At 38.4% G+C, this 25791-nt stretch overlaps 1 protein-coding gene across 3 annotated transcripts in view; it reads right to left on the reverse strand.

Moving 5' to 3' along the window:
- The window catches only part of GRIK1 (glutamate ionotropic receptor kainate type subunit 1), a 161562-nt gene that overhangs the window by 30746 nt on the left and 105025 nt on the right, over positions 1-25791 (reverse strand). For 2 of the 3 annotated variants that reach the window (XM_040576708.1, XM_040576718.1), the window contains exons 7-12: positions 23553-23696; positions 7957-8064; positions 6954-6998; positions 3803-3916; positions 2424-2627; positions 1628-1851 (exon numbers count right to left, since the gene is read on the reverse strand). In XM_040576708.1, the coding sequence (XP_040432642.1) occupies positions 1628-1851; positions 2424-2627; positions 3803-3916; positions 6954-6998; positions 7957-8064; positions 23553-23696 (839 nt within the window). The remainder of the gene's footprint in view (positions 1-1627; positions 1852-2423; positions 2628-3802; positions 3917-6953; positions 6999-7956; positions 8065-23552; positions 23697-25791) is intronic. The other variant, XM_040576728.1, reaches the window with a different exon arrangement.

The following is a 25791-nucleotide window of genomic DNA, read 5'->3' on the forward strand; positions in this document are numbered from 1 at the left end:
GAAAAGGAAAAAAATGAAGGATATGATGAGATCAAATAAACAGAGTTGGAAATGAAATTCCGATGCCATTATTTGAAGAAAGTGACAATAACTATGCCAGTTCACAGAGCCCACAGTTATTGAAGAGTATAGAAAAAAAATATGCCTCAAATGACCAATTTCCTCTGACAAGTTTCTCAGTTCATCTTCTTTCATGCTTGGTTTTCCCTTGCTCAAAATAACACAGCAACTGACTCCAAAACCATGGTCCATGGTCTCTGAGGCCAAGACATGTGGCTTGTAGCTGGCTTGTGAGACCATATCAGCTGTCTAGAATTTTTAAGGTAAAGTTTGATGTTAAGGGTGAAGAGTGCTCTGCTGTGGTCCACTTGTTGAGAAAATGTGGCACACCTGCTTTTGAGATCATCATGAACTTTAGGATCTTTTGGAAAAGTAGTGTGTGTGTGCTTATTTCCTACTGTTTTGGCATTGGGACTTCACTGGGAACCTGACACTGACAGTCAGGCTGCACCTCAGGACAGTGCTGGGAGAGAGCCTTGGTTATGCACCACCTTGCAGATTGTCCCCTCGGGATCCCAGGCATGGTATCTTGTGTTTCCAAAGGGAAGTGAGCTGAACTAATTAGCATCCATCAGCAACAATATGCTCACAACTTCTCTCCTACCTTTTATATGTACTATTAGTAGGGAGAAAAAAAAAAAAAAAAAAAAAAAGAAGTGTTTACATACGAGTAATATCAACTGTTTTTCAACATGTAGTTAGTGTGCTGAGGTGCTGTGCTCTGACAGAGGAAGGCTGACACATTTCATCAGATATTTCTCTCCATTCTGCCCTGTCCTAGTTTCAGGTAGGACAGAGTTAATTTTCCTCCTAGGAGCTGGCAGGGTGCTATGTTTTGGATTAGAATGAGAAGAGCGCTGATAACATGCTGATGTTTTAATTGTTGTAGAGCAGTGCTTACACCAAGCCAAGGACTTTTCAGCTTCTCGCTCTGTCCTGCTAGCGAGCAGGCTAGGGATGCAGCAGGAGCTGGGAGGGGACAGACCCAGGACAGCTGACCCAAACTGGCCAAAGGGGTATTCCATACCATCTGATGTCATGCTGAACAATATATAGGGGTGGCTAGCCGGGGTGGAGGGGGGGCCGGCTGCTCGGGGATAGGCTGGGCATCGGTCAACGGGTGGTGAGCAATTGCATTGTGCATCACTTATTTCGTACACATTATTACTATTAATACTATTATTATTATTATTATTATTGTTGTTGTTATTCTTTTCCCTGTCTTAATAAACTGTCTTTATCTCAACTCACAGACTTCACTTTCCCGTTTCTCTCCCCATCCTGGAGAGGGAGGGGGGAGGGTGAGCGAACGGCTGTGTGGTGTTTGGCTGCCAGCCGGGCTAAACCACAACATGCCCTTAAGGAAAGTTAAATCTCATCACATTGCAATATATAAAAGTGATAGCAGTGCTGATGTGAAAATACCAAGAGACCTTCTAGAACATTATGTTTTAGGGCTGGATAAAATCCTTAGAACAGTATTATGCTATAGTTACTTTGCAAAACCAATGTAACACCTGTGAGATGAGAGGTAGTGGATGCATCTGAAACTATGTGTTTGTCTTACCTTGCAATGACAAAGAGGACACAACTGACTCCAAGGCAGGCTAGGAGAACATACATCCAAATATCAGGAGAAAGAGGGTTTAAAAATGAGAAAACACCAGGGTTTGTGCCATTGGGCTTCCGGTACAAGATACTGATTCCCAGCGTCATGAAGGGCTTGGAAAAATCAATTACTTTCTCTCTTACATAGGTAATAGTGAGAGGAGCAACTGCCAGATCAGCTTTCTGAAAACACAAAGGGGAAAATACTCGTTCTTTGTCATGTTTTCGTGCATACACAATACTATTCCTTCCATTTCTTCCCCTGAGTAATAAAGCTAAACCCAAACTGACTATAAATACAAACTGCACAACAAAACTTAACAGTGCTAGGATATTACTGGGTACCTGACATCCTTTTTCTGCAGGTGAGGGATCCTTGTGGCTTTTGTGTGTGGAAGGTCTGACCAGGGTTGGGGGGCTCAGTCCTTGGAGGGGCTCATCCCTGTGGGGCTCTGTCCCCAAGGAGGACTACATTCACAGACCAGAGGCTGCCGCAGGGCAGAGTTGAGTTTTGCCTTTGCATCTGGAGCTTGTGGCCAGGGGTGACAGGGTCCGTGTGAGCTCGGTGCCCACTGCCCCCCAACACCCGGGCACGGCTAGTTCAGACGTAATGCCGTGACCTCCTACTCTAGCAAGAGGTGATAAGACGGAGCAGTGGCTCTAAAAAACTGTAGACTAGTGCAAACATTTCATGTGGGCTGGCTTCACATAAAACACTGTAGGTGAAAGGAGAATAAAGAATGATTCAATCTTACATGATCTATGAGCTCTTTGACCATCCCATTCCACTCTCCTTTGTCATTCTGGGCTCCATATTTACCGTCAGAAACTAGTTTGACCTCATAGATGAAGCCCAAAATATTTGACAGCTCCTTTAGCAAATCCAGGCAATAACCCTCGAATCTGTCATTTCCGTACAAAGGCTTGTCAGACTTCTTGTACATAACATAGGGATCTTCCTACAGAAAAACACAGCAGATGTAGCAACAGAAATGAAGTTTGTTTCAGATTATATCAGTTTCTCTAAATTACGTGAATATTTTATTAATGGATTGCAATTAGTTGGATACCAGTAATTTATGATGTCCATTAAAAGCTGCTCTAGGTGTGTTAACAAATTCACCGAATCAATTAGTGATAACCATAAGGGCCCTAATTGTCAGTGGAACAGACCATTCACAGCTCCCGTGGGCTTTAATTAAGGTAGTGCTTAGCAGCCTCAAAATAAGATCCAAGATTTGTACTCTAGGTTGTCCCACCCTGAGGGACAGGAAGGAATATTGGAGAAGAAGCCTAAATACCAGGAAAATAATCATAAGCAGAACCTAAAATTTTATATTCTACAAGAAATAAATCTCTATTGAAAAAATCTCTAATGTGTAATATAGCTGTGAGCTGAACAGGCACTTACAGGAGAAAATGAAGAACAGAATAGGTAGATTGCAAATTACTTCGTTGCTTTTCTTTTTAAAGGATTTTGTGTAGAAGACAGTCTGGGCAAGCACATTGCTGCAATTTAGTGCAGCAAAAGACCTCTGGCAACAGAAGAGGAGGGTAGAGGGAGCCTTTGAGCTCTCTCCCTTCCCCTGAGGAGTTAGGCAGAATAATTGAAAAAAGAAAAAAAAAAAAAGGGGGGTGGGGTGGGGTCATTATTGGCCAGGGAGAAAATATGAGCAAAACAACTGGGTGAACACCCATTTCCACATTTTCTGTTCGTCGTAGGAAGGACATACCTCAATCTGTCTGTCTACTGTTTGCTGCTTTCTTTCATTCCTCTTCATCTCACTTTCAGTAAACAGAAAAGATGTATAAATAGTGACTACAAAACCGAGCATTTGTGTATGTTAATTCTTTTGGGAAGAATAGTATGCAGGGTGTACCTCTGGAATTTTGACGTAAGCAAAACAGTTTTGGAGACAAATGTTCCCCAGAGTCTTTCATTGGCAGTGGGGGTATTTTGAGTCCACCTTATGGATGGATAAAAAATTATCCTGGTTCTGAGTCTATACCCAGAAATTAGTTTGAAAACAGAGTAGTTTACCAAAACATGTCTTAGTATGGAGGAAATCAGCAGTGAAGACACATCAGCCATGCCTGCAACCTGCAGCATGGATGGTGACCCACCTAGACTTACCAAAATGGTTGTGACAATCAGCGTCCGGTTAGCCAAGGAGTCGGTGATGTTGGTCGACCTGTCCTTGTTGCTGTCTGTCATGTTAAGGCCGCTGTAGGAGTTCCAGACACCGATCTACACAGAACAGAGTGGGTGAGAGCCTGCCTGTCCACGGCACGCTGGCTGGGGGAAATACAGGGTTTCCCTAAATGCTCACAGCCTGGGAAGTGTGCATTGGCTCTAGTCACCACAAAAAGAGACACCAGAAGTACAAGATGCTAGAGAAGGGAAACAGCTGTAGAGCTGAATAAGGCAACGACATCGAATGGTTGATTGTCACATTTAGAAAACACAGGGAACGTACTGCTCTTTCAAAAGCAGGCTGAAATTGTTTAGCTGTAAGAGTATAAGGCATGTCAATACAGTGGTGTACTAGCCAATTTGCTACAGAAGTGGAATATGTTGACTTCCTTTCCTGCTAAAAAATGTCAAATGTCTATTTTTATGGATTTTTTGCTTTTGTAAATGGTAGAGTTGAAACATAAACCTAGACCTCTCTTTTCCAATGCAACAGATCAAAAGCTTGAATAAATATGTTGAAGCAGATTGATGGATGCACTGGCCTTTTGGTTCTGCTGTGCCTTCACCAGGTTTAGCAAAGATTATTCTGTCATTTCTTATTACTATATATGACAGAGTGAACAAGGTGAAATCATTTCACCTACTGATCAGTATTTGCTCAGTAAATATAAGCGACCAAAGGCAAAACCAATTTTTGATTCTTTTCTAGCTCCAAAGATAGTGAAGAATTGTGGCATTTAGTGCCAGATCTGAAGCCTAAAGGCATGATTTCAGTGGATCTGGATCTATACCTTATGATGGCAGAAATTACAACCATGGAGCTGATCTATTCAAATAAATATCTACTTAACATAAATGCAGTCTGAAGGCATTTTTTTTTTTTAATTTGGTTTACACATACTGTGTGGTTGAGGGCTGGTGTGAGAAAACCTCAGGCAAGTAGCTTGCTCAGTTTGGTTTGTATTTTGGACATTTGTGGAGAGCACCAGACGGATGGCTTGGGGGACTGGTATCATCCATCCACAGAACTGTCTGCATTGCTGACCTACTCTGCCAGCAGGTTTCAGCTCTACCTGGGAGGGATCAACTTTCAGATCCTCCTTTCTAGGATTGCCAGCAAAGCTGCCAAGTGAGTCTAAGAAAAAACCTGTTGACTTGTCCTGTGTACTGAAGGTCTGTAACCGCCATCAGATTCTCAGTCATCAGACCCATGCAGGACCCTTTTTCTGTGGCTGTTAACTGATGCAGAGACAGACCCACCTTTGTACCAAACCCAGCAGATTAATTTGTGCCTGCTGATAGTTAATTCAGGGTAATAACTGTATAATGTCATACAAATTTTGGGTTTGTGTCCATGGGTGCCATTGCTCTTGTGTTTCATATACGTTTTCTCCAAAATATGCTTAATGGGGATAGTCGTGCCATTTTTTTATTTTTTTTATTTTTACTTTTTGAAGAGTTTATCAGGCATTCCCTTTGTTTCCAAAATTAGATCAGGTTGAGAAACTGATCTGGAAAGTATACACAGAATAAGATGTTGGATATTATGATAGTCTGTGCCAGGAATATAGTAAATAACCAGTGTCCTTGAATTTGCACCATGGTGGCCGAGTTAATCAAAAGCCGTTCTGCTCATTGTTACTGACTTGATTCACTTTTATCAGCTGGCAGCATGGAAGAGGAGAACAACCATGAAGAACATGTAACAACACAGTCACAGGGCATACAAAATACACCAGGAGACCACTCTACATCTGAAGATAAGGATGACACTACAGGTCAACCTTGATTAGAGCAATGGAAGAGGTCGGAGGGGCACTGGAAGAATGAGGTCAAGGTAGTACATCACTATGGTGAATCCAGGAGATTTATTGCAGTTTAGTGACAAGTCTGAGAGGTGTCACATGCCCTTCTCAGCAAGCCTGTGTTTTGAACCAATTGTAATTTGGTTTAAATCAATTCAGCATAACACGAAGTGCCTAGAATCAAAAGCCAGATCAGTTCAATCGCGTTCTGCACGTCAGGTAGGATGATCTATTCACCAGTAATGAGGGAAATTGAGCCCTTTGTGCCTTTGCCTGATTCACTGATATTAAAACAAGGTTATTAAGTACGTCCTTTATAAGAACAAGAAGAGTGCTGTAGGATGCTTTACACTGGTCTACTCTGTAGCATTAAAAAACACAAAACCAGAACCTTTTTAATTGTGTGTGTGGGAGGGGTGGGAAATAATAAGAGCTGTGCAAAAGATATACAAAAATATGATTCTAAGTGCTATAAGAAATTTTCAACTTGTGAATCCAAAACACTTTCAACATGGTAAATGCAGTTGTTATCTTCTCCTTACAGAATAGCAAGTAGTACAGAAAATTGTGGGTTGTACCTCCAGCAGGGAACAGCACATGGAGCTGGTCTGATTCCCACTTTGGTGCCTTATCCACCAGACAGAGACATCCTATGTTAAAAGAGGACTGAGATTCCTGAGGTGCTTTATAAACAAGCTTAGTTCCAATTTCCATATGTTAGTGAATGACAGCATCCACTTAATCAACTATATTATTTTCTGTAAGGAGCTAATAACACACCCGTCAAAATTTTGAGTCAACGATGCTAGAACATTGCCCGCACAGTATGCATTCTGTGGGAGGAAAAAAAAAAAAAAGGAAAGAAATTAAAAAAAAAAGCCTGCACATTAAAACAGTCCTGCTGCTGATGCTCATAGACATTTGAAATGGTACAAATTTACCAGTCATGGTAAATCTTAGGTGAATCAGGAAGGATAGCAAATGAGAAAAGGAGAGATTTTGCTGCAGCCAGGAGCCTCTGCTCAAAGAGGGAAAAGGCACAGCTCCCAAGAAATAGCATAACAATTATGATGAAAAAAGATTTTGATGAAAAAGCTGAATCCTGCCAAGGATTATTTAGAGTTATAGTGTTTAAAGTTGGGACAATACTTAGCCTACTACAGAAACTCACATTCTCGGATAGACTATTGTCTCTAAACTGCAATTTGAGAGTTACCATCAAAACCCAAAGGATGAGTCTGATGACCCAACCCAAAGGTTTTTGCATCACCTGTCTGTGTACAAACCTTCTTCCACACTTTATATAAATGATTAGAAACCTCGCCAGCAGCCTTGGTATAGAGAAAAATAAACAAAGTGCTTCATTAAAAATGAAGAGAACCGGTCTGGAGAGCTGTGTGGGAGCAATTGCATTTACAGTCTCAATTAACCTGTCAGCAATTATTATGCAGAGTCAAGCCAGTGTACACAGAGCATGGGACAACACAGCCTTGGGCTGACACAAGCTGGTGATGTTACCCACGTTGGGGATTTTCGGACACCCACAGCAGCCTCCTCCTGCAATGCCTGTCGGAGCCTGTGCTGGCTGGCTGAGAGCTGGGGCAAGGCCATCCCACTTCCCTTCAGGACACCCCGAGCCCCCCTGTTGTCCAACACGGTCCCTGGCTGGCGGTGTTGGGGCATGCTTTCCTGGACTTCCTTAAGGAATGTGAACTTTTTTTGTCTTTTGTTTGAAAGCAGAACCAGTTTCTGAGATGGCATCGTGCAGAACTTACTATTTTTAAACAAAGATAATGCAACTAATTTAGTCTCCTGTTCAGCACAACTTATGATAAGCAGTTAGGGATGTGAGGGCAAAAGAACCGGTCATGTTCAAAAACATGAAGGACTTTTAACATCTCAACTCTTTTTGAGGCTATTAGTCAAACATCTGCTCTTCTCTCTCCCTTGTGTCACACCTGTTAAAAGCAGTACACGTAAATCTAAGCTTTATACATATATACATATATGCATACATGTATATAATCTTACCACACTAAGTTACAGTGGCAAAAAGAGAAGATAACGTGCACTTAGAAGCCATTTAGATAATTAGCACCAGTCTCAAATTCCTATCCAATGTCTCAAAATGCAAGATAGACATTGTAAAACAATCTTAGTAGCTCTGTTTAAGTAATCTTGACAGTATATTTTAGCTCAACCACAGGAAATACAAGCTGAGGAGAATAGACTTTCCCATGCCTCTGCCAAATCAGCTTCCCATCATTATGTTACAAAAGATCTGGTTACCTTTTCTGTTCCTTCTTCCTTGAGACTAATAATGTCCAAATCAAAATCCTTTCGTAAGCCATCAGTTTTGTTGAAGGTTATGCGCCCTGTCAGGCCATCCCACCGTGCCTGTGTAAATACAAAAAAACACCTTTCCATGTAATGGCTAGTAAGAACTACTTGAAAACCATGACAAATATTGTATTTCAAATTAGTCATAGCATTCAATCACTTATAAATGCTTTTTTAAAAAATATGCTGCTTTGTTACTTTGATTAAAAATAGCTTCTTCAATTTTTTTTCACCCAGTTTCTCTTCAATATATTTTATATTTTATAATCAGGCACAAGTTTATGACAGTTTATATTTATTGATTTGTATATGTATTGTATACTGTAGATAAAAAAAAATCCACCGAAAAGAAAGAATGAAGTATGTATTACATGTGCCTGATGACAGAGCAGTTTTGCATTGCATAAGAGTTCACCAAGAAAGTTAGAGATGTTTGTCCAAACTTTGGGGCTGAATCTTGGAGTAAAGCAGTCTAAATCTACCAGCCTCTCTGAAATGATCCTGCTTACCCCAGCCCAGGATCTTTTAAGTTTTCTATGAGGAAGGGTTAATCAATGGCGACTGCTGCTGAATGGGATCCCTGGGAGGTCTTCCATGAAGGAAGGCTGGTAAACATCCCAAATCACCAAAGCTTTCTAAATACTTTAGTTATGCATTTCATAGTCTTGATGTTGCCTCTGCTACTCAGAGAGTCCAGAAACTTGCATTTTTCCTGGAAGAGATAAATGAACGGAGGGCTTTTGTCATTCTTCTTTGGTTTCTTGGACAGTTTATGGTTAAATCTCCCCCATCAGCAGTGGACTCCTAATATCCTTGGACTGCTGAATTGTTTCACTAATCCCTACTCAGTTGGCATTACCAACGAAGAAGGCCCAAGTTCCCAAGTAAGCAAATGAGGCGTATCATTTCTAATAGGAATACTGCCACTGCCTGTGCTCACAGATGCTGATGGCATGAAGAGGATGACTCGAAAAGCAGGCTTTCAGGAAAAATTCACACAGTCACGGAGAGCTAATAAACACTTTGTAGTGTAACATACACACAAGTCTTATGTATGGATTTGAATTATAGCATAGGAATTGCACATGACTAGTCCAGACTGCATTTTACTGTTCTGTCATAACAAAGTGAATTTATATTTTCCTTATTTTAAACATTAGCATCAGGAGTAAATTAAATTGGTGGTCTTTACTTCAGCCTGTAAAGCTATGATGATTCCCTGTGCTGTGGAATGCTTCTTCAGTGTGGCAAGATTGGTCCAGAACTAACTTCTTCTGCAATTGAAGTTTTCTGTTATCTTGTAGGCTTCCCAGCAAGCTCACTTTCTTTTAAGTGAGATCTATCTGTCTCTCACATAGTCCCCCTTTTTCCCCAGAGCTGATGCTTATCTATAAAGGAAAGAAAGTGATGGATTTCAAACTCAAGATTATTTTTATAATCTATTTTTGGGACGTCCTATGTTAGATTAAATTCCTCAAAGGTAAAAGAAAAGCTGATAATAAACGATGAGATAATTTCTTCATGTGTGTCAACTATATAATTCTTAAATTACAAGTTTTTTCCACTGCATATTGTTATTTGCTTCATTTAATTTGTTACAGAGAAGTGACATAAGGAAAGATGCAATAAAAATCATCAGATTTACAGAACAGCGTCTCCTCTTCTTGTTAAATCTAAATTCTAGTTCTGAGTTTCTAAGATTTAATCTCAGAGGCTGAAGTACTATATGTACTTGTCTCAGACAAGTCTTGAACCTAGACAAATCTAGAATTTTGTGTAAATAGGTAGGATTTCTAGATGTGGTTAAGTAATGTAAGAGTACAAAACCATGAGGGGAATGAACTTTCTATGAGACTTTCCACCCTAATGACACGGGAACATGAAAATCTCAGCTATAAACAGTGAAACACTTGTGGATTTTGTATGCTGTTATGATAAAGATACCAGGAGGGTAGACATAGGAATGCATTTTGTTATACAATATCTCTTCTCCACTCTTTATTACTCTGACATGGCCCTCATCTCCTATTCGCAAAGATGGAACGTTTTAAAAAATATGGTCTTTAGTGATCAATTCCTCCTCGGAGGGCAATTTGCTTCTGTGAAATGCTCATACTTATTGATTACATATCAGATGCTCCGCTTCTCTGCTAACGTGATATGATCATGAATAAAGGAATAAAGTAGCTAATACATTATATTTGGAAATGGTATCAGAAGCCTAAATCTCAGTTCTATATGGTGAAATGTGACTTTTGAAAAAGGTGTCAGGTGGCCAAGAAGGCCAACAGCATCCTGGCTTGTATAAGAAGCAGCGTGGCCAGCAGGTCTAGGGAAGTGATTGTCCCCCTGTACTCGGCTCTGGTGAGGCCGCACCTCAAGTACTGTGTTCAGTTTTGGGCCCCTTGCTACAAGAAGGACATTGAGGTGCTCGAGAGAGTCCAGAGAAGGACAACGAAGCTGGTGAGGGGTCTGGAGAACAAGTCTTACGAGGAGCGGCTCAGGGAGCTGGGATTGTTTAGCCTGGAGAAGAGGAGACTCAGGGGCGACCTTATCGCTCTCTACAGGTACCTTAAAGGAGGCTGTAGCGAGGTGGGGATTGGTCTATTCTCCCATGTGCCTGGTGACAGGACGAGGGGGAATGGGCTAAAGTTGCGCCAGGGGAGGTTTAGGTTGGATATTAGGAAGAACTTCTTTACTGAAAGGGTTGTTAGGCATTGGAATGGGCTGCCCAGGGAAGTGGTTGAGTCACCATCCCTGGAGGTCTTTAAGAGACGTTTAGATGTTGAACTTAGTGATATGGTTTAGTGGAGGACTTGTTAGTGTTAGGTCAGAGGTTGGACTCGGTGATCTTGGAGATCTCTTCCAACCTAGATGATTCTGTGATTCTGTGATTCTGTGATTCTGTTTTTACATAGTTCTATCCCCGTATAAAACAAATGGAATCAAAAGATGTTACAAGCTGCATAGATGTATGCTTAAATTTCAAGGTAGTAGGTAAGTGCATATAGCCTTCGTCTACCTTAAGTGCCAGTTATGTCATTAAATAATGACACAGATGTGACCTAAATTATAAACAGGAGTCAGAGAGTTTTTCTCAGAAGAGTTAATCTTCAATGTTGAAGGTGTTCTTCAGACCCTGTTTGTGAGGTACAGGTCTCAAATAGCATTTAAATTCTATTCTTTTTAAAAGTGCATTTATTTTATTTATTCTAAATAAAAGCAAGACATTTGGCTTTGAGTCCATTTAGCATAATTTAGTTTCAGACTTTGAGACAGCTGTGGTGCCTCTATGTACATGTCCAGATAGATAGGTGATGTTTCTTCCCTGACCAGAAAATCAAGTTTTCTCCAAGAGCTGCTGGGAAGGATGAGCTAAGAACTTGCAGTAGATTCTAGGCCTTCTGCAGTCTATGACAAAACTTCCCAGCTGTTAATATGGTTTGCCTCCTATAGCACACTTGCCTGATGTATGCAAACGAACTGAAATGTATCATTGCTAGGAAAATATATTTGTATGCTACTTCTAGGTGCCTGTCAGGTAAATTGAGACTACGAGTGCCTATTAGTCATCATGTTCTGGCAAACAGAATGAGCAGCAGTTGCACAGTTCTCAGATGCAATTAATGACCAGAAATGAAGCAGAACTTTCTGAATAGTCAGAAACCACATGACTATTGAACACAGCAATGAGAATTCATACTTTTATATGCAAGATTTATAGCAATTTTAATGTTTCTAGTGTCACTCCATGTTAAATGTTACAGGATATAATAAAAATTGAATCGGAACCTAATCATGTAATTCATCAAAAGAAATTGCTTTTTTGCACTCTGTCCTTGCTTTAATATTGGAGGAACTAAGGGCACAATTTGATACTCTTACAGAGAGAATGTATTTTTGTTTTGTTAGTATAATTTTGAGTATACCCTCCAGCTTAATTAAAAAATGTGATTTTCAGTAGCTTCATCTGTAACATCCTTTTGCTTGTCTTTATCCTGCTTTGTAAAGGTTGCAGGCTGCCTCTGACAAGAGAACGGTGATGAGATGTTGCTCATTCAGCAGTTTGGTTTGCAGGAGTAGACCAGTACAATGTTTAGCTGAGATTCAAAATAAGACCTCTCTGTCTTCAATACTGTATTTTATCAGATAATTATAATTCCTACTGCTGAGATGTAAATATTTGATGACTTCTTCCTGCTTATTAAACAAAATGGGGACTTAATCCAATATACTAGTTTCAACTATCCATTGAGAAGCAAATTGTACAGGACCTTCAGCTATTCAGACACTTTCTTTCTAAACATTGAAAAGCCAGTAGATAGAAGAGATTACTGATAAATCTTCAGTCCTCTCTGAAGGCTGTCAGGTACCTGATACGGCAAAACTACACAAAGAAACCTAACTAAAACTGTGAAACTTTCTATTTCTATTTATTTACTTTAAAAGATTAAGATTGCAGGTTAACTACGAAACAACATCTGGGTTAAGTGTACAAATCACAGTATTGGTTTCTATATAAATATACTGATGGAAAATTATAATAACTGTAAAATGAAGCTGACTCAGCTTCTAAGAGCAAACACTCCAGAAGCTTGCTATCTATTCACACTACCGTCATATGGTCTTTATATCAATTTACCCTTCATCATCTTGAGTTAATGACTATATCAGCCTATATCATAATGCATAGTGTGTATAATGCATGGACTGAATAAATATCCAGCTTTATGATACAGCCATAATGGGACATCGCCAATTTTTTATAGCAGATACTGTATTGCAGTACTGCACACAATAAATATCAATCTTTCTCAGACAAATTGATTGCCTTTTTATTATCTATTTGTTTTTTTCCTACTCAATAGATGTTTATCCAAATATTTTAGTTAACTGTTTATCTGCCTATGGCATATTTACTCTTTCCAAGTCCAGTGTTGAAATAATAGCTACTGGTTAATTATATTTCAGATTAGATAATTTTGATTTTTTTCAAGGTCATTTTAAAGTGTTCAAAGCATCCTGATAATACAAAAATGCAAAGGCATGATATTGTTTTAACTTTTTAAACTATTATGTTTAATAATGTTTAATAATGTGCATCCATTTTTTCCTTTCTATTAATAATCCATTTATTCCTATGACCTGTGAAATAAAACAGTTTTTCTGAACCTGTTCTTTTGTAATTAATCAAGCAATCTCTTTTGAGTTTCAGACTCAAGTTCTAACCTTTTAATATGATTTAATTTCAAGTTTAAATACTCAAACTGTTCAGAAAATAAGATTCCCCCCCATTTCAAAGATATGTCTGGAACTAATGTTAGAAGAAAGTATCTGAGACACATATATGCACCCCACAAATGCAAATAAAACTGTGACTATATCACTTACAAAATATGTGTACATAATACATGTACAATGAATTGTATAAGGAGAAACAATTATAACAAATTTTGAACTATGTAGAGGAAGTTGAACTATGTAAGGAAGTTGATAAAACTTCTGAGTGAAAAGCTATTTTAGCACAGTATTACTGCAGAAAATTATCTGTTCTGTTTTTCAGCTCCAAAAAAACTGTGTAATTCCGGGCTCAAAGTTGCCTTTGTGCAAAATATTCTGACACTTTGCATCTGCCACTGAAACCTGAATTATTGTTTAATATGAAATTACATTAAATATACGATAAATAACATCTTATGTGAACACTGTCTTTGGATACAAATGTGGTGCTAAATGACAGCCTTTTTCATTCAAAAGACTTACTGATTCATCCAGGCACATAAAAAGACTACTTTTTATTTCTCAAGTATTTTATTATTTCTCAAGTAATTGACTTGAGAAATTCCCACAGTAGACAATGGACCATATTTAGGTATTTAGGTATTTATTATCCAAAACAGCCTCTGTATTCTCCCTCTCTCTCTCCTCTTGCTGTTCCTGTATAACAAGCTTTTTGAAACCTTATCTTAAAGGCATGCAATCAGTAGAGTTTTTCTATGCATTTAATGGGAGCTTGGAACAGGAATTGATTAGTTGGACTCCTCAGTATCAGAGAAGTACATTCAGAAGCCAGAGTGAAGTCCAGTAAAAGATACGGATATTACCCTATCTACTTAGTTTTGTCAATGGAATTACCTTGACCCTCTGTTGGTAGCTTTCCCAACTATCTTAAAAGTAACCTACAAAGGCAAATAATTGAACTGCATTTTTTGCTGAATATATAGTCCAGGAATACTTGTATTTTTATAAATGTTGGCATTGTTTGGTGTATATTTATTATTATAAGTTTCTAGGCAAAAATTAATATCTGTTACTGATTTAATGTACATTTCTAAATAACTGCAGTTATGAAGTAGAAGGTATTAGCTGAATTCACTATCATGTAATTGTTTAGAAAACAATAACAACTTACTGGCAATCATCTGGCCTGGAATTCAGGAAGAGAATATATTTGTTTTCAACTCCACAAATTATGTTTGCTCATTTACCTTTGCACAGTGGCAGAGACGTGCTAGCAACTTAGTCTTTTTGGACCTATACATACTCCAGAATAACTGTGTAAGGTGTTTGGACTAAAATTAGGAAATTCTTTTCAGTTCTGTGCTAGTCTACCAAAATGAGGCTCTTGAAAGCAAATCAGTTCTGTGTTGAAAAGACACAGAACTTTATATTATATTATAATTTCCTTTAGCCACCATCTCACTAGAACATTTTACCTCAGATAAACATTATCAAAGTATAGTGAATGAGGGTGTAGCAGCCTCTGTACGTAGTGACACCATGCTGTTTCAGGTACGGCATCCTTCAGCTTTTAACAACAGGTGGCAGATGAGTACATACAGGGATCTCAAAGACATATCAAGATTACTGGAGTGATAGACCTGTTGTGCTTGGTCAGTATTACTTGTTTATAAAGAAAGTGAACAACTACTTCAGCTATGAACTGCTAATCCAAAATGTCTGACGAGGACTATTGTGCTAACTGCCATCCAAATGCAGAGGTGGATGATGGTGTCTCCTCCAATGGGTCTTAGACTTATTAACAGAGCGGATTCTGATCATTACAGAATCATTGTTGATGACTAATGCACATACACATAGGATATGAATTGTGTTGCTTGATGGCAAGAGACGAGGTCGTGAGTGAGCTCCTTTTCTTATGTTTTTTCCCTACTCTAAACTTACGCTTCTGGACTACAAAATCAGATATCTGAAAAATTTGTAAAACAGTAGGTTTAAGTACATCTAAATTGTGGCCATGTACTGACAATACTACAGCTCGCTTTTCTACAACTAAATCTTCCAACTCAGTAAATAACATAGCCACAATGTCCTAATCAAAATGCTAATGACAAGGAAAAAATTCCTTTAATTCTCTTGTTGTTTCTTTCCTTTTGGAGGAGAAAGCTTCTGCTTTATTAGAATTGCAGAAACAGTTGATAGATTTAAGAGATTGTGCTACTGCTGCTAGTTACAGTGGAAATCATAATAAATGTGCTCTGAGCCACACATCAACTTATCAGCTCTTACAATTAATCCTCTTTTTAAAAGAGATTCTTAAGGATTAAGGAATATAGTGAGTTAGTGTATGACTTTTCTATTTCCAAATCCAGCATAACAGATGTAATAAAAAGAGTTTCAGCATTCACCATTACAGGGTTTTATCTGCCCCACTGAAAATCATGATGTTTCATAGTCTCATTACTCCAGGACTGATACTATCCTGGGCTTCTAATAAACAGCACTGATGAAAAAGAGGAGGTGTAGGGAGGCTTGTTCTTAGGAAGGAGTTTAGGCAGCTATTATAAGATTGAGCACACCCCTGTCTTGAAACAGGAAAGAGAAATAGTGGGTGAATAGAGAAGGAGAATTTCTTAGGGAAGAAAGGCTTTTCTGTGAACTGCTCAAGAGTGCTTGTTTCCAGAGCAGTGGTTGAGCTTAATGACTTTCAGGTAATCACACTAAAGGCTTTTGGTGTTACAGATTTGATAAATAAACCCTGAATACTTGAAGATGACAGTTCAGGTGGATTCATTTCAGAGCATATGTTTGAAACGCCTTTGAGTTCCTTTAAAGCTTACACTTACCAGATTGCTTTACAATAACAGAGGTGAGGGAGTGGTGTTGAAGGATCAGAAGGAAAGGTTAAACCTTGTCATGTATTCTTCCTAGTGTATTTTATGCTACACAAATATGACTGCTACTGAAATAGCTGGGTGGGTTATGAACTTGGAAAACAGCTTTACACTATTCTTTTAATGGGGAATGGGACTGCATTGTAATAGATAATGTTTGTATAAGCAAGACAGTATAGAGACATCATGTTCCACATAGCTAACAGACTAAATACATTAACTAGACAAGAGCTGTCATCCATCTTGTACAGAGTAGAATCTCAGCATTTCCAGCTAGAGGGCTTCTTCACCTAGATTTCAGGCCCTGTCACTTTTGTTTTGGAATGAGGTGATAGCTACAAGTGCAGATAGTGAACAGCCTGATCATGTCAGCCTACAAAGCAGTGACCTGCTTTGCCCTCTCAGGTAATGGAGGCACAGTTTTGGAACTGGCCAGAAAAGATTTGTTCATGGTTGCAGAGGCCACAGCAGAGTCAGGAAACAAAGCCAGAGCTTCAGTGTTCCCACCCAACATCTTGTGTGGGAAACATCCTCCCTGACTGCACTGTTGTACTATTACAGTGACATTAATCCACTGGACTACAGAGATGACAAGGAACCCATGGGGACTTCACGTGGTGCAAAGCTCTGTGTCATTTCCACCTGGGATAACAGCACACGAGTGCTGGCAAATATGTGAATGAGTGAGTAGGAGTATGCGTGGTTGAGGAACAGATCATTTTAATGAGTGTACACTGCTCCAAAATCTAAACCATCTGCATTTAACAGTTTTCTTGTAAAGTCATTGGAGTAAAGACTGTGCATAGTGAATTGCTCAATGGTGGCATGGCTAGGGTTCTTGGGAGCTTTTCCAATACAAATAATTATAATCAAGTTTAGGCCATGCACTAACACTTAAATGCAAATATCAGTGTGGAATAAATGAAGTGTATTTTTAGTAAGCTAGAACATATAAAATATGTTCTGAAAAAAAAGATTTTGTGTAGCAAATATAAAAATACACTCCATATATTCAGATAAAAACACTTTGTAGGAATTCTTTCTCACTGTTTTTAAACAAATCTACTTTCTACATAATATTTGACAAAGTAAAAATTGAATGGAAGAGAATATACATAATCTTTTTGTCAGATTTCTTGTTTTCATTCTAAACATTGTAGTATCAGAGCCTTGCCAATAATTTTTATCTATTCAATATGCATTTATTCTTACTATGCAGGTTGTAGGACCATTATTTTGCTATTTATGTGTGCACAGATCACTGCATAAATTTTAAACTTGAAATTTGATTTCAGAATATGAATCTCTGTTGGCATTAATCTCAGCCATACATTATCTTCATGGAAAGCTGACCTTTATTTTCTCATAAATCATCATGGGATGAAAGTCTAGCAGTTGTTTTGTTTGCTCTTTCAATTAAGAGTTTCCAGTTCAAAGTAACAGACAGCAGTAGGCTTATATCAGAAATGCATAACTTAATTTATGGGCAAGATGTAAGTTTTTAAAAAGTAAACAAAAGAAAAATATTTATTTTAATGAGAGTGGATCAAATCCTAACACCAAATTGTCTGGTGTCCTGCTAAACTAAATAACTGCTTTTCTTTGGATTAACTAAATATTGGAGCATCAGAGCCCAGAGATAACTGCCACCCATATGTTAGAGATGAAACACAATGAAAAAAATGCAACAGAACAGATACTATTTTATGTTTTGGAGTTGAAATATTGTTGTCTTTCCTAAGTCATGTGAATAGAGATTTCTGTGCATCAGAAAGGTCAGGTGACTGACACACAGACCCTTCTTCAGGCAGTAGGGGAGATGTTGGGTTCTTGGGTCTCCTAACACCCACAGTCTTGTGGTGCCTGACTATAGATTTTTAGCAACATGAAAATGCTCCCACATGTTGAATTTCATAGCAATAAATGTTAATAAAAAAAAAATCAGTATTTTCTTCTCTTGTAAAATGTTTTGTGTTTCTTTGTTTGGAGATGCTTCAAATTTTAGCCAAAAATAATGATGAATATTTCCCCAAAGGGATTGCTTTCCTTTCTGTCTTAAAGTCATACTATTTCTGTAATGAAAAATCTTCAATTTCTTCTTCCAATGATGTTCAACATTTGTTTTAGATTTAGTTAGTTATTATCAAGAATTCCCTGAAAATTACATCCTGTGATTTGATACCAATTAATCAAGACTCTGACTGTTCCAGTCCTCTCAAAATGCTGGTCGGCTCATCAGACTTGGGCAAAATCAATCTGCATGTGGTGGTGCCATCTTCAATTCACTTAGTTTTGGCTTCAGTTCCAGCCATAGAAACTTCCAAGAAAATCTAGTAGTCCCAAGGATGTTTCCTTCCCCCTTACCAAGAGAAAAACAAACCAACAGGATGTCATCTGCACTGGCGGATCAGAATGAGTGCATAGTTGCCTCATAGTGCACAGTTGCCACCTATCTATAGTGCTAGGTAAACATTGTAGAGTTCGGAGATCCCAAGGAGATAAACTTTCAAATATCCATGTGCTGACTAAAAAACACAATATCTCAGACCTGCAAAACTGCACTAAATATGTGAGAAAATAGGCTTACTGCTGCTTTTTTTGGTCGTAGATCAGTCTTGTGTAGAATAAGCATGTATATAACAGATAGCTTGGAACAGAAGGAAGTTACTATTTTTTTTTTTGTACAATCTCAGCATAGGTGAGGTAGATATGCAGCTGATTTTGTAGGGAAGTATGGGCTAGTGGCTAACGTTCTGAAACATCTTCACTCAGAAGAATTATTACAAACAACTTTAGCCAGAGGCTTGCAAGATACTTTGACGTGGTAGTCCTCGTATGACCAAGTCCTCCTATCTTTTTGATTTCCACGGACATAACTTTACATGAAGAATTGGTTTAGCTCAAGAATCCTCTTTTACTTGTGGTGCAGGACTCAGCTGCTCCACAGCTCATTTTGTGGTGGCTGGGAAGTATAATGCCTGCTTGTTACTAGCTTCCTAACTATGCTGATGGAAAGGCCTCTCTCTCTGCAGACCAAGGCTATCATTTGCTTAAATGCCTTGAGTTTGGATTACAGGAGTGATATTTTTCTATACATAAGTACTTTTTTCTTCTTTTTGTAAGGAAGAAGAAGAAAATTAAAATATTTACAGCCAATGTAACCAGAATGCAGAGTACCACACTCTGAATTATTGTCATGGTTTCAAAAAACAGGCAAAATTACAACCTAAGTAGGTAAAGATGGTCTTGTTGGATAGCTTCATTTCTTGATGCTGAGCCAGTTACTGTCCTCTTGTACAGGGAAGGACTGGATACATTACTATTATTTATTAATTTTACTGTTGAAGCAGTGTCATCCACAGACCAGAGTCTCATAATGCTAGATACTTTAAAAACTATACAATGTGTTCAACATTTACAGTATCTTTTCTCTGTAAAAATAACTTAAATTAAGCCCTCATTATAGGTTTTTAAGAAGGAAAAGCGATGCAAGCTTCTTCAGGGACTTAATGTTATTAATCTTTGTCTTTGCTGCAGATCAGAGACTGTCTGTGAGACATACCACATATTACCTGAAGAAACAAGAATCATCTAGAAGAAAAACTTATAAATTGCAATGACAAAGTTTATTGAGCTTAAAACCATTTGAGTTATATTGGTTTTCCAATCTAGTTGGGACATCTTTGTTCAGGAAAATTATTATAAATAAGTTTATCCATAGGCTTGAAAATCATACAGTTATGGTAGTCCTTCTATGACCAAGTCTAACTATCTTGTTTCTTTCTGTGATCATTATGCTAGCCTACATAATGAATTCATTGAGCTGAGAAGATTGGCAAGAATCGTCTTTTTACAATGTGTTATTGGTGACGGTGGTGTTTTTAATAATGTAATACCACCAAAAGAAGTCTGTTTTTAACTGTTTTATTTATAATATAGATGGATTTCTCTCACTCCTGGTATCTACTGACCAGACGTGCTTGAAACATGTCTTGTCAACAGCATAACATAAGCTCAAATGTAGATGTAAATGCTTCAGATTTCTTTTAATCTTTGAGATTTGTGTGTGTGATTCTGTTTGAAGGCATTTAATAAAGTCATTCAAGATAAAGTCTGCATCTGTATGTTCTGAAATTCTTCTCAATACAGTTGTTCTTGTAATTGTTACTGCATTTGAGTGAAGGGAATGCACATTGGTTTACATGATAATTGAATAAAAATCAATAGGCAGTTGTTATTCTGGAGCTTATCTCATGATTTAAAGGGGAACTGATCATTTAATTATGAACACTTGTTTCATGTTTACACACATGGTCGCTTAGGAAAGGTGGAATCATGCTTTCTCTTTTTCTTCCCTCCATGAAGAGAGAATAACCTCATTTTTCTTTCTGGGCTTGCAAAAGATGGTACTCCCTGCAAACACTTCCACAAGGGCTAAAATATTAAAATATCATATATATATCAATGACATTAGGTCACTGAGGGAGACAAGCTTCTGACAAGGATTTACTTTTCATTAAAAAGACCTTCATGAGCTATTGTAGAACAGTCTTGATCCCAGACGGTATTTTATGTGTAACAGCCTCCTTCATGGGAACTAGCTGATAACCTTTCTGACCTCAAAGCCATCTTCAGGGCTGGGTGACTTTGAGCAGGCTTACTTTTCCATGCAATTTTCCAAATTGTTCCTACAATCAGCATTAGCTCATAAGATCTTTAAAGAGTAGAAGAATAGTCTTTCTGTCACTGTAATTGATTATCCTGTAGTTTCAGACATTTTTTTCTAGTGCTTTTCTCCTATAGTCCTACTAGTAGCACTGGAACTCTTGGTCATTAGGGAAAATAGGCAGTGGTTCTGGTACTGCTCTTGCCTGGTATACTTGCCTGAAGTCCTAAGGCCAAGAGGACTATTATCATGTTAAATTAGCTGTCTTTTGATTTTATGTACTCTGAAAATTCAGAAATGGACTCCAATGGGCATGCACTCTGACCAACACCAATCAGAAGAAGATATTTTGCCCTAGGATATCCACTTTCCTACTGCTTTCTGGAAGAAGATAACTTGTGTACCTGAAGACCAGGTATGACATGTGCTTTGATTACCCAACAGGACAGTGACAACCTTAAAAAATTTAATTTGTCCTCTGGGCAGTGAAGAGAGAAGCATCTTACCAGCTCTTATACAAGACAGATGCTTTCCAGCTTATTTTCTGCTTGTGTCCTGAAGGGTTCTGAGGTCCTCTCTGTTACCATCAGCCTAGCATTTTATAGCATGGGATCATAAAGCAAATGAGATGACTGCAGTGCTTATCACCACCAAGTCATAATGAAACAAACAAAACAAAATAAAACAAAACAAAAACAAATCACACCAGGGAGCCACTGAAGTTCTTGCTAAGCTCTAACACCTGAACTACTCCTTGCATGGAACTTCGTTGTCTGAATGTTATTTACTGGGACTGCGGCATGGAACATTTGTCTTTAGGCCAGTCTGTGAAATGGCTTCAACTACTGTCAGTGCCACATAACAAAATAATATAATTAAATTGTATTTATGTGGGCCCAAACCATTCTTCCGCCTGCTTGATGTTTTTCTCCATGCCTATTCACTTGATTCCTAATTTATACAGTTCATCCCTCCTTGTTGAGCAAACCGTATCCTAACATGAACAACATTGCATTTGCTATTTAGTTTCCAACACCTGTTATAGCCTTTAAGGGAAATGTAATATTATGTTATTAAACCTTATCATGTAATTTTAATAACCATCTTTTGGACTAGAACAGAAACACGAAGATAAGACCCTTGGAGTGTTTAAATCAGTGTTTTACTGACCATGAAAGACACTATCTGCACAACAATCACTAATTAGCTTACATATCTCACTCCATGCAAGAGAAGCCAGCTGTACATGATAAATGTGAACTATATAACCATTTAACATTAAGCTTTGAATTGGATCTGCTGAGATTCATCCAGTGTTTTTGGTCAAAGCACTTCTGGTTTAGGATTCAGGACCCTTATACTATATTTTCAACCTCACCCAAAACAGGTAGGACACCACTGTAGAAATATACAGGTGTATTCACTGTTTACAAAATCTTTTGCTGATTTTCAATATGATTGTTTTTTTTGTTGTTGTTTGTTTTTTCAATGTACCAGAAATTGTATGAATAGCACTGCTACCTCATTTAGCTTGAGATTAAGAAGTACAAGAGCAGCTGCTTAGATCAAATCATAAGGGAGGGAGGAAGGGAGAGAGAAGTTCATCCTCTGAGATCTTTTTCTCATCTTCTGCTCCTGCTTACAGTCATCCCTCCTCCTCCCCAGAGGGTGAGCTGGATACGGCATGGCTGAGATCAGTGTGAGGGAATGAGCTTTACCAGTGCTGTCTCCCTGTCTCCTGTGACTGTTCCCTCGATATGTGTCACAGGCTGGGAAGTATTTCAAACTTTCCTTAATTCTTGTCAGGTGTCTGAGCACTGGGGTGACACTTGTTTTTTTTTTCTTTGTACTTTCAAGAAGAGAAGCTTACAAGTAAAACTTAAAATCCATAAAACTGTGTGTGGAGAGTACTGTGTCAGTAGGTTTCACTGCTTTCTGTGTAGGTGAATGCCCACATTGTAGCCTGCCTATGGCAATTATAAATTTTTTTCTTGGTTTTGGAGAAAGTGACAACAGTTCTTCTACATGTTCTGTAATTGCCACATGTCCTGCCTTTCAGATTGTTCAATAATATTCCTAGGTTAAGTCATATGTCCTGACATGCTGCCACCACTTACCTTGTGCCGCAACCTACAGGTCCTGTTCTACCTACCCACATGCTAATGAATTTGGCTTTGACAGGAATCCCATTGTCATGGACAAAAGAAGAGGGGAAAGATTAAACAGGTCTAGGAAACTTCAGATAATTTCTCATTTTCATTTCTACACTGTGCTCTAAAGGAAAAGTTTCCATTTAAGACTCATAATAAAGACTGGATATTGTGTTATTGGGTGTACTGATCAAGCAGTCTGCAGAACAGCCAGGCTTAAGTGGTGAACCAACTCACTTTTCTTTCAATTTCTATAATGCTTGTTGTTAGTTTTAGAAGTAAGACATCCATAATAAACATTAACCAAGCAAAATCTATGTGAACTCTTACATCATATTAGTCTGAGATTTTATCATTTTAGGGTTTAGTAGCTTGTTTTTTTGAAAGACCAGAGTTGCCACTAAAATGCAGGTCACAACCTTGTTTCTGTAAGTCAACATTTCTCTGCTAGGAAGGTCAAGAAAAATTGAGTGTCTGGGTGCCAGAAATCAGAGGATATCATATGACAAAGGCACAGGAGCAGTAACACAAGCCAGTGTGGTTAAAGAACAGAGGAAGGATTATGATGGCCATAAGCAGATGGTCTACACTTACCTCTTTTATCAGATTCATAAATCTGGGTCCAAAACGCCACGGCTTGTGTCTGTGACACTGTAGGGAGCTGACAGTCATTTGGGAGGCACGCTGGGAGGCCACTGCTACCATGTAAACAGCATCGTACATCAGAGCTGCTTCAGTCTGTGTGGAAAAAAAAAAAAAAAAAAAAGAAAGAAAGAAAGAAAGAAAGAAAGAAAGAAAGAAAGAAAGAAAGAAAGAAAGAAAGAAAGAAAGAAAGAAAGAAAGAAAGAAAAAGAAAGAAACAGAAAGGCTTTCTTTAAAGTACGTCTTTGTGTCCAGTCCCTGCTTTTCTCTACTGATAACCGTTCTCCTGGGCTGATAGTATGGAAGAGGCCTCTGTTTCCTTGTTTCATTCCTGGGTGCTCCATGGAGATCTGAGCTATAACAAAACTTGGTGATTTTTTGTTTGTTTCGTTTTGGTTTTTTGGTTGTTTTTTGTTTTTTCCAGCTCATATTAATTTAACAGTATTTCCAGATGCACACAGGGAGGAAAACACAAGAAGGAGCCTGCAGATAGCTGTGTGTCATGGTGAGCATTTTTAACAAGCCTAATGTGATACATAGCCCAGGTCCTGCCTTTCCAGGGAAATCAGTCCCACCAAGCACCAGGTAAGTATTCCAAAGGTATCTATCATTTCTAAGTGTCTACTGCCCTCAGGGATCCCAGCTTTTGGGTCAAATGGGTGAAATGGCCCTACTGAGCTTTGGCTATAGCAATTCCTCTGCCACACCTGCCATGACACCTTAGAGGGAGGTGACTTTTCATTTTGAGGTGCCTTGGTAATAAAGTTGAACTTCTACATCTAACTTACAGTTGTCTAAGACAGGGCAGATGAATACACCCCTAAGATACCAAAATATTACTACAATCACCAGATGCTTGTTATGGTTTTTTTTTGTTTGTTTGTTTTGTTTGTTTTTTGTGTTTTTTTTTAGAATGGTTTTAGTGGTTTAAAATCATGCCCAGTAAGCCTCAGACTAATATCACTCACCTTATCAGCCTTTGTCACTGGGAAGTTTTAGAAAAATCTCACCTTCACCTGCATTGCATTTCAGTGCTCTGGTGTGTGAGGTGGAAATGTCTGTGTTTAACTTAATGCACAGGGACTGTAAAAATGAAGTGCTTACATTTCTTGAAAAGCTACTGAATAATTAAGGAAGGATCTTAAAAAAAAGGCAGTAACTGGAGATGAGAAAAACTGGACTCATTTATATGAACTGCAAAGCTAATCCATTTTTTATTCCTTTCCCCTGCAATTCCCTTGGGAAATTAATAGATTTGATTCTTTGTCTGTTTCATTTACCTAAGTACATTACGACAGCATCAGTCTTATCAGCATTGGAAGATTTTGCTGGCAATCAAATGTGATCTGAATTTATCAACTAATCTTAATGTACTGAAGATGAGGAATCGCTCTTGAAACACCAGTCAGGATCTGCCCGGAACAATGCTCCCACAACCCAAGCTAATTGAAAATCTTATAAATGGCGAGGCAAGCAGGAAGAGATAGCAACAGTTGTTCTCAGTGTCAAGAATCTTAAAACAGATTCTTGATGCAAACAGACATAGTGATTAAAGGCCTGATCCAAAATCCCTCCAAGTCAGTGGGAAGATTTCTATTAATGTCAGTGGACTTGAGATCATTTTTTTTTGGTAGATGGGAGAGTTGTTCATTCAGGATTGAATATCACATGGGTGCGGAAGTCCATGTTGGTCTGTGTCCAAGGCCTAGTGGCTCTGGAGATGCTTGTTGAAAACGTTTCAGTGCATACCTCACTTTGCATTACCATCTGGGATCACCGTTGCTGTTATTTGATGACATGGTGCATCCTGTATGGTTGGTATGTTGGTCAGCACTGCCGGAGTTGGCAGTTGGAATTTCATACGACTTGTTAGTTATCCATCCTGCCAAGCAGCAACTGGGAGGTTAGGTTATGTTACCTCCAGCACTCATTTGTTTCTGCTCTCATTCTTTTTATGTTTTAGGGCTTGGGGTAGCATTGAGGAACAAAAGGTCACCCCATTTTCTGAAGCAAAGTGCCTATATGTTGACACCTGTGGTTGTACTTAAGAAGAAAGGCACTAAGAGCTAGGAATTTGTCTTCCTGAATTTCATATTCTGTTTAACTTATTGCAAAGAAATTCAAAGGTCTTCTTAGAACAACTATGCCTCTGTGTGTAATTTGTGCATAAAGAGGGACACGAACTCAAGAC

The sequence above is a fragment of the Cygnus olor genome, chromosome 1 (assembly GCF_009769625.2).
Source record: "Cygnus olor isolate bCygOlo1 chromosome 1, bCygOlo1.pri.v2, whole genome shotgun sequence".
Lineage (NCBI taxonomy): Eukaryota > Metazoa > Chordata > Aves > Anseriformes > Anatidae > Cygnus > Cygnus olor.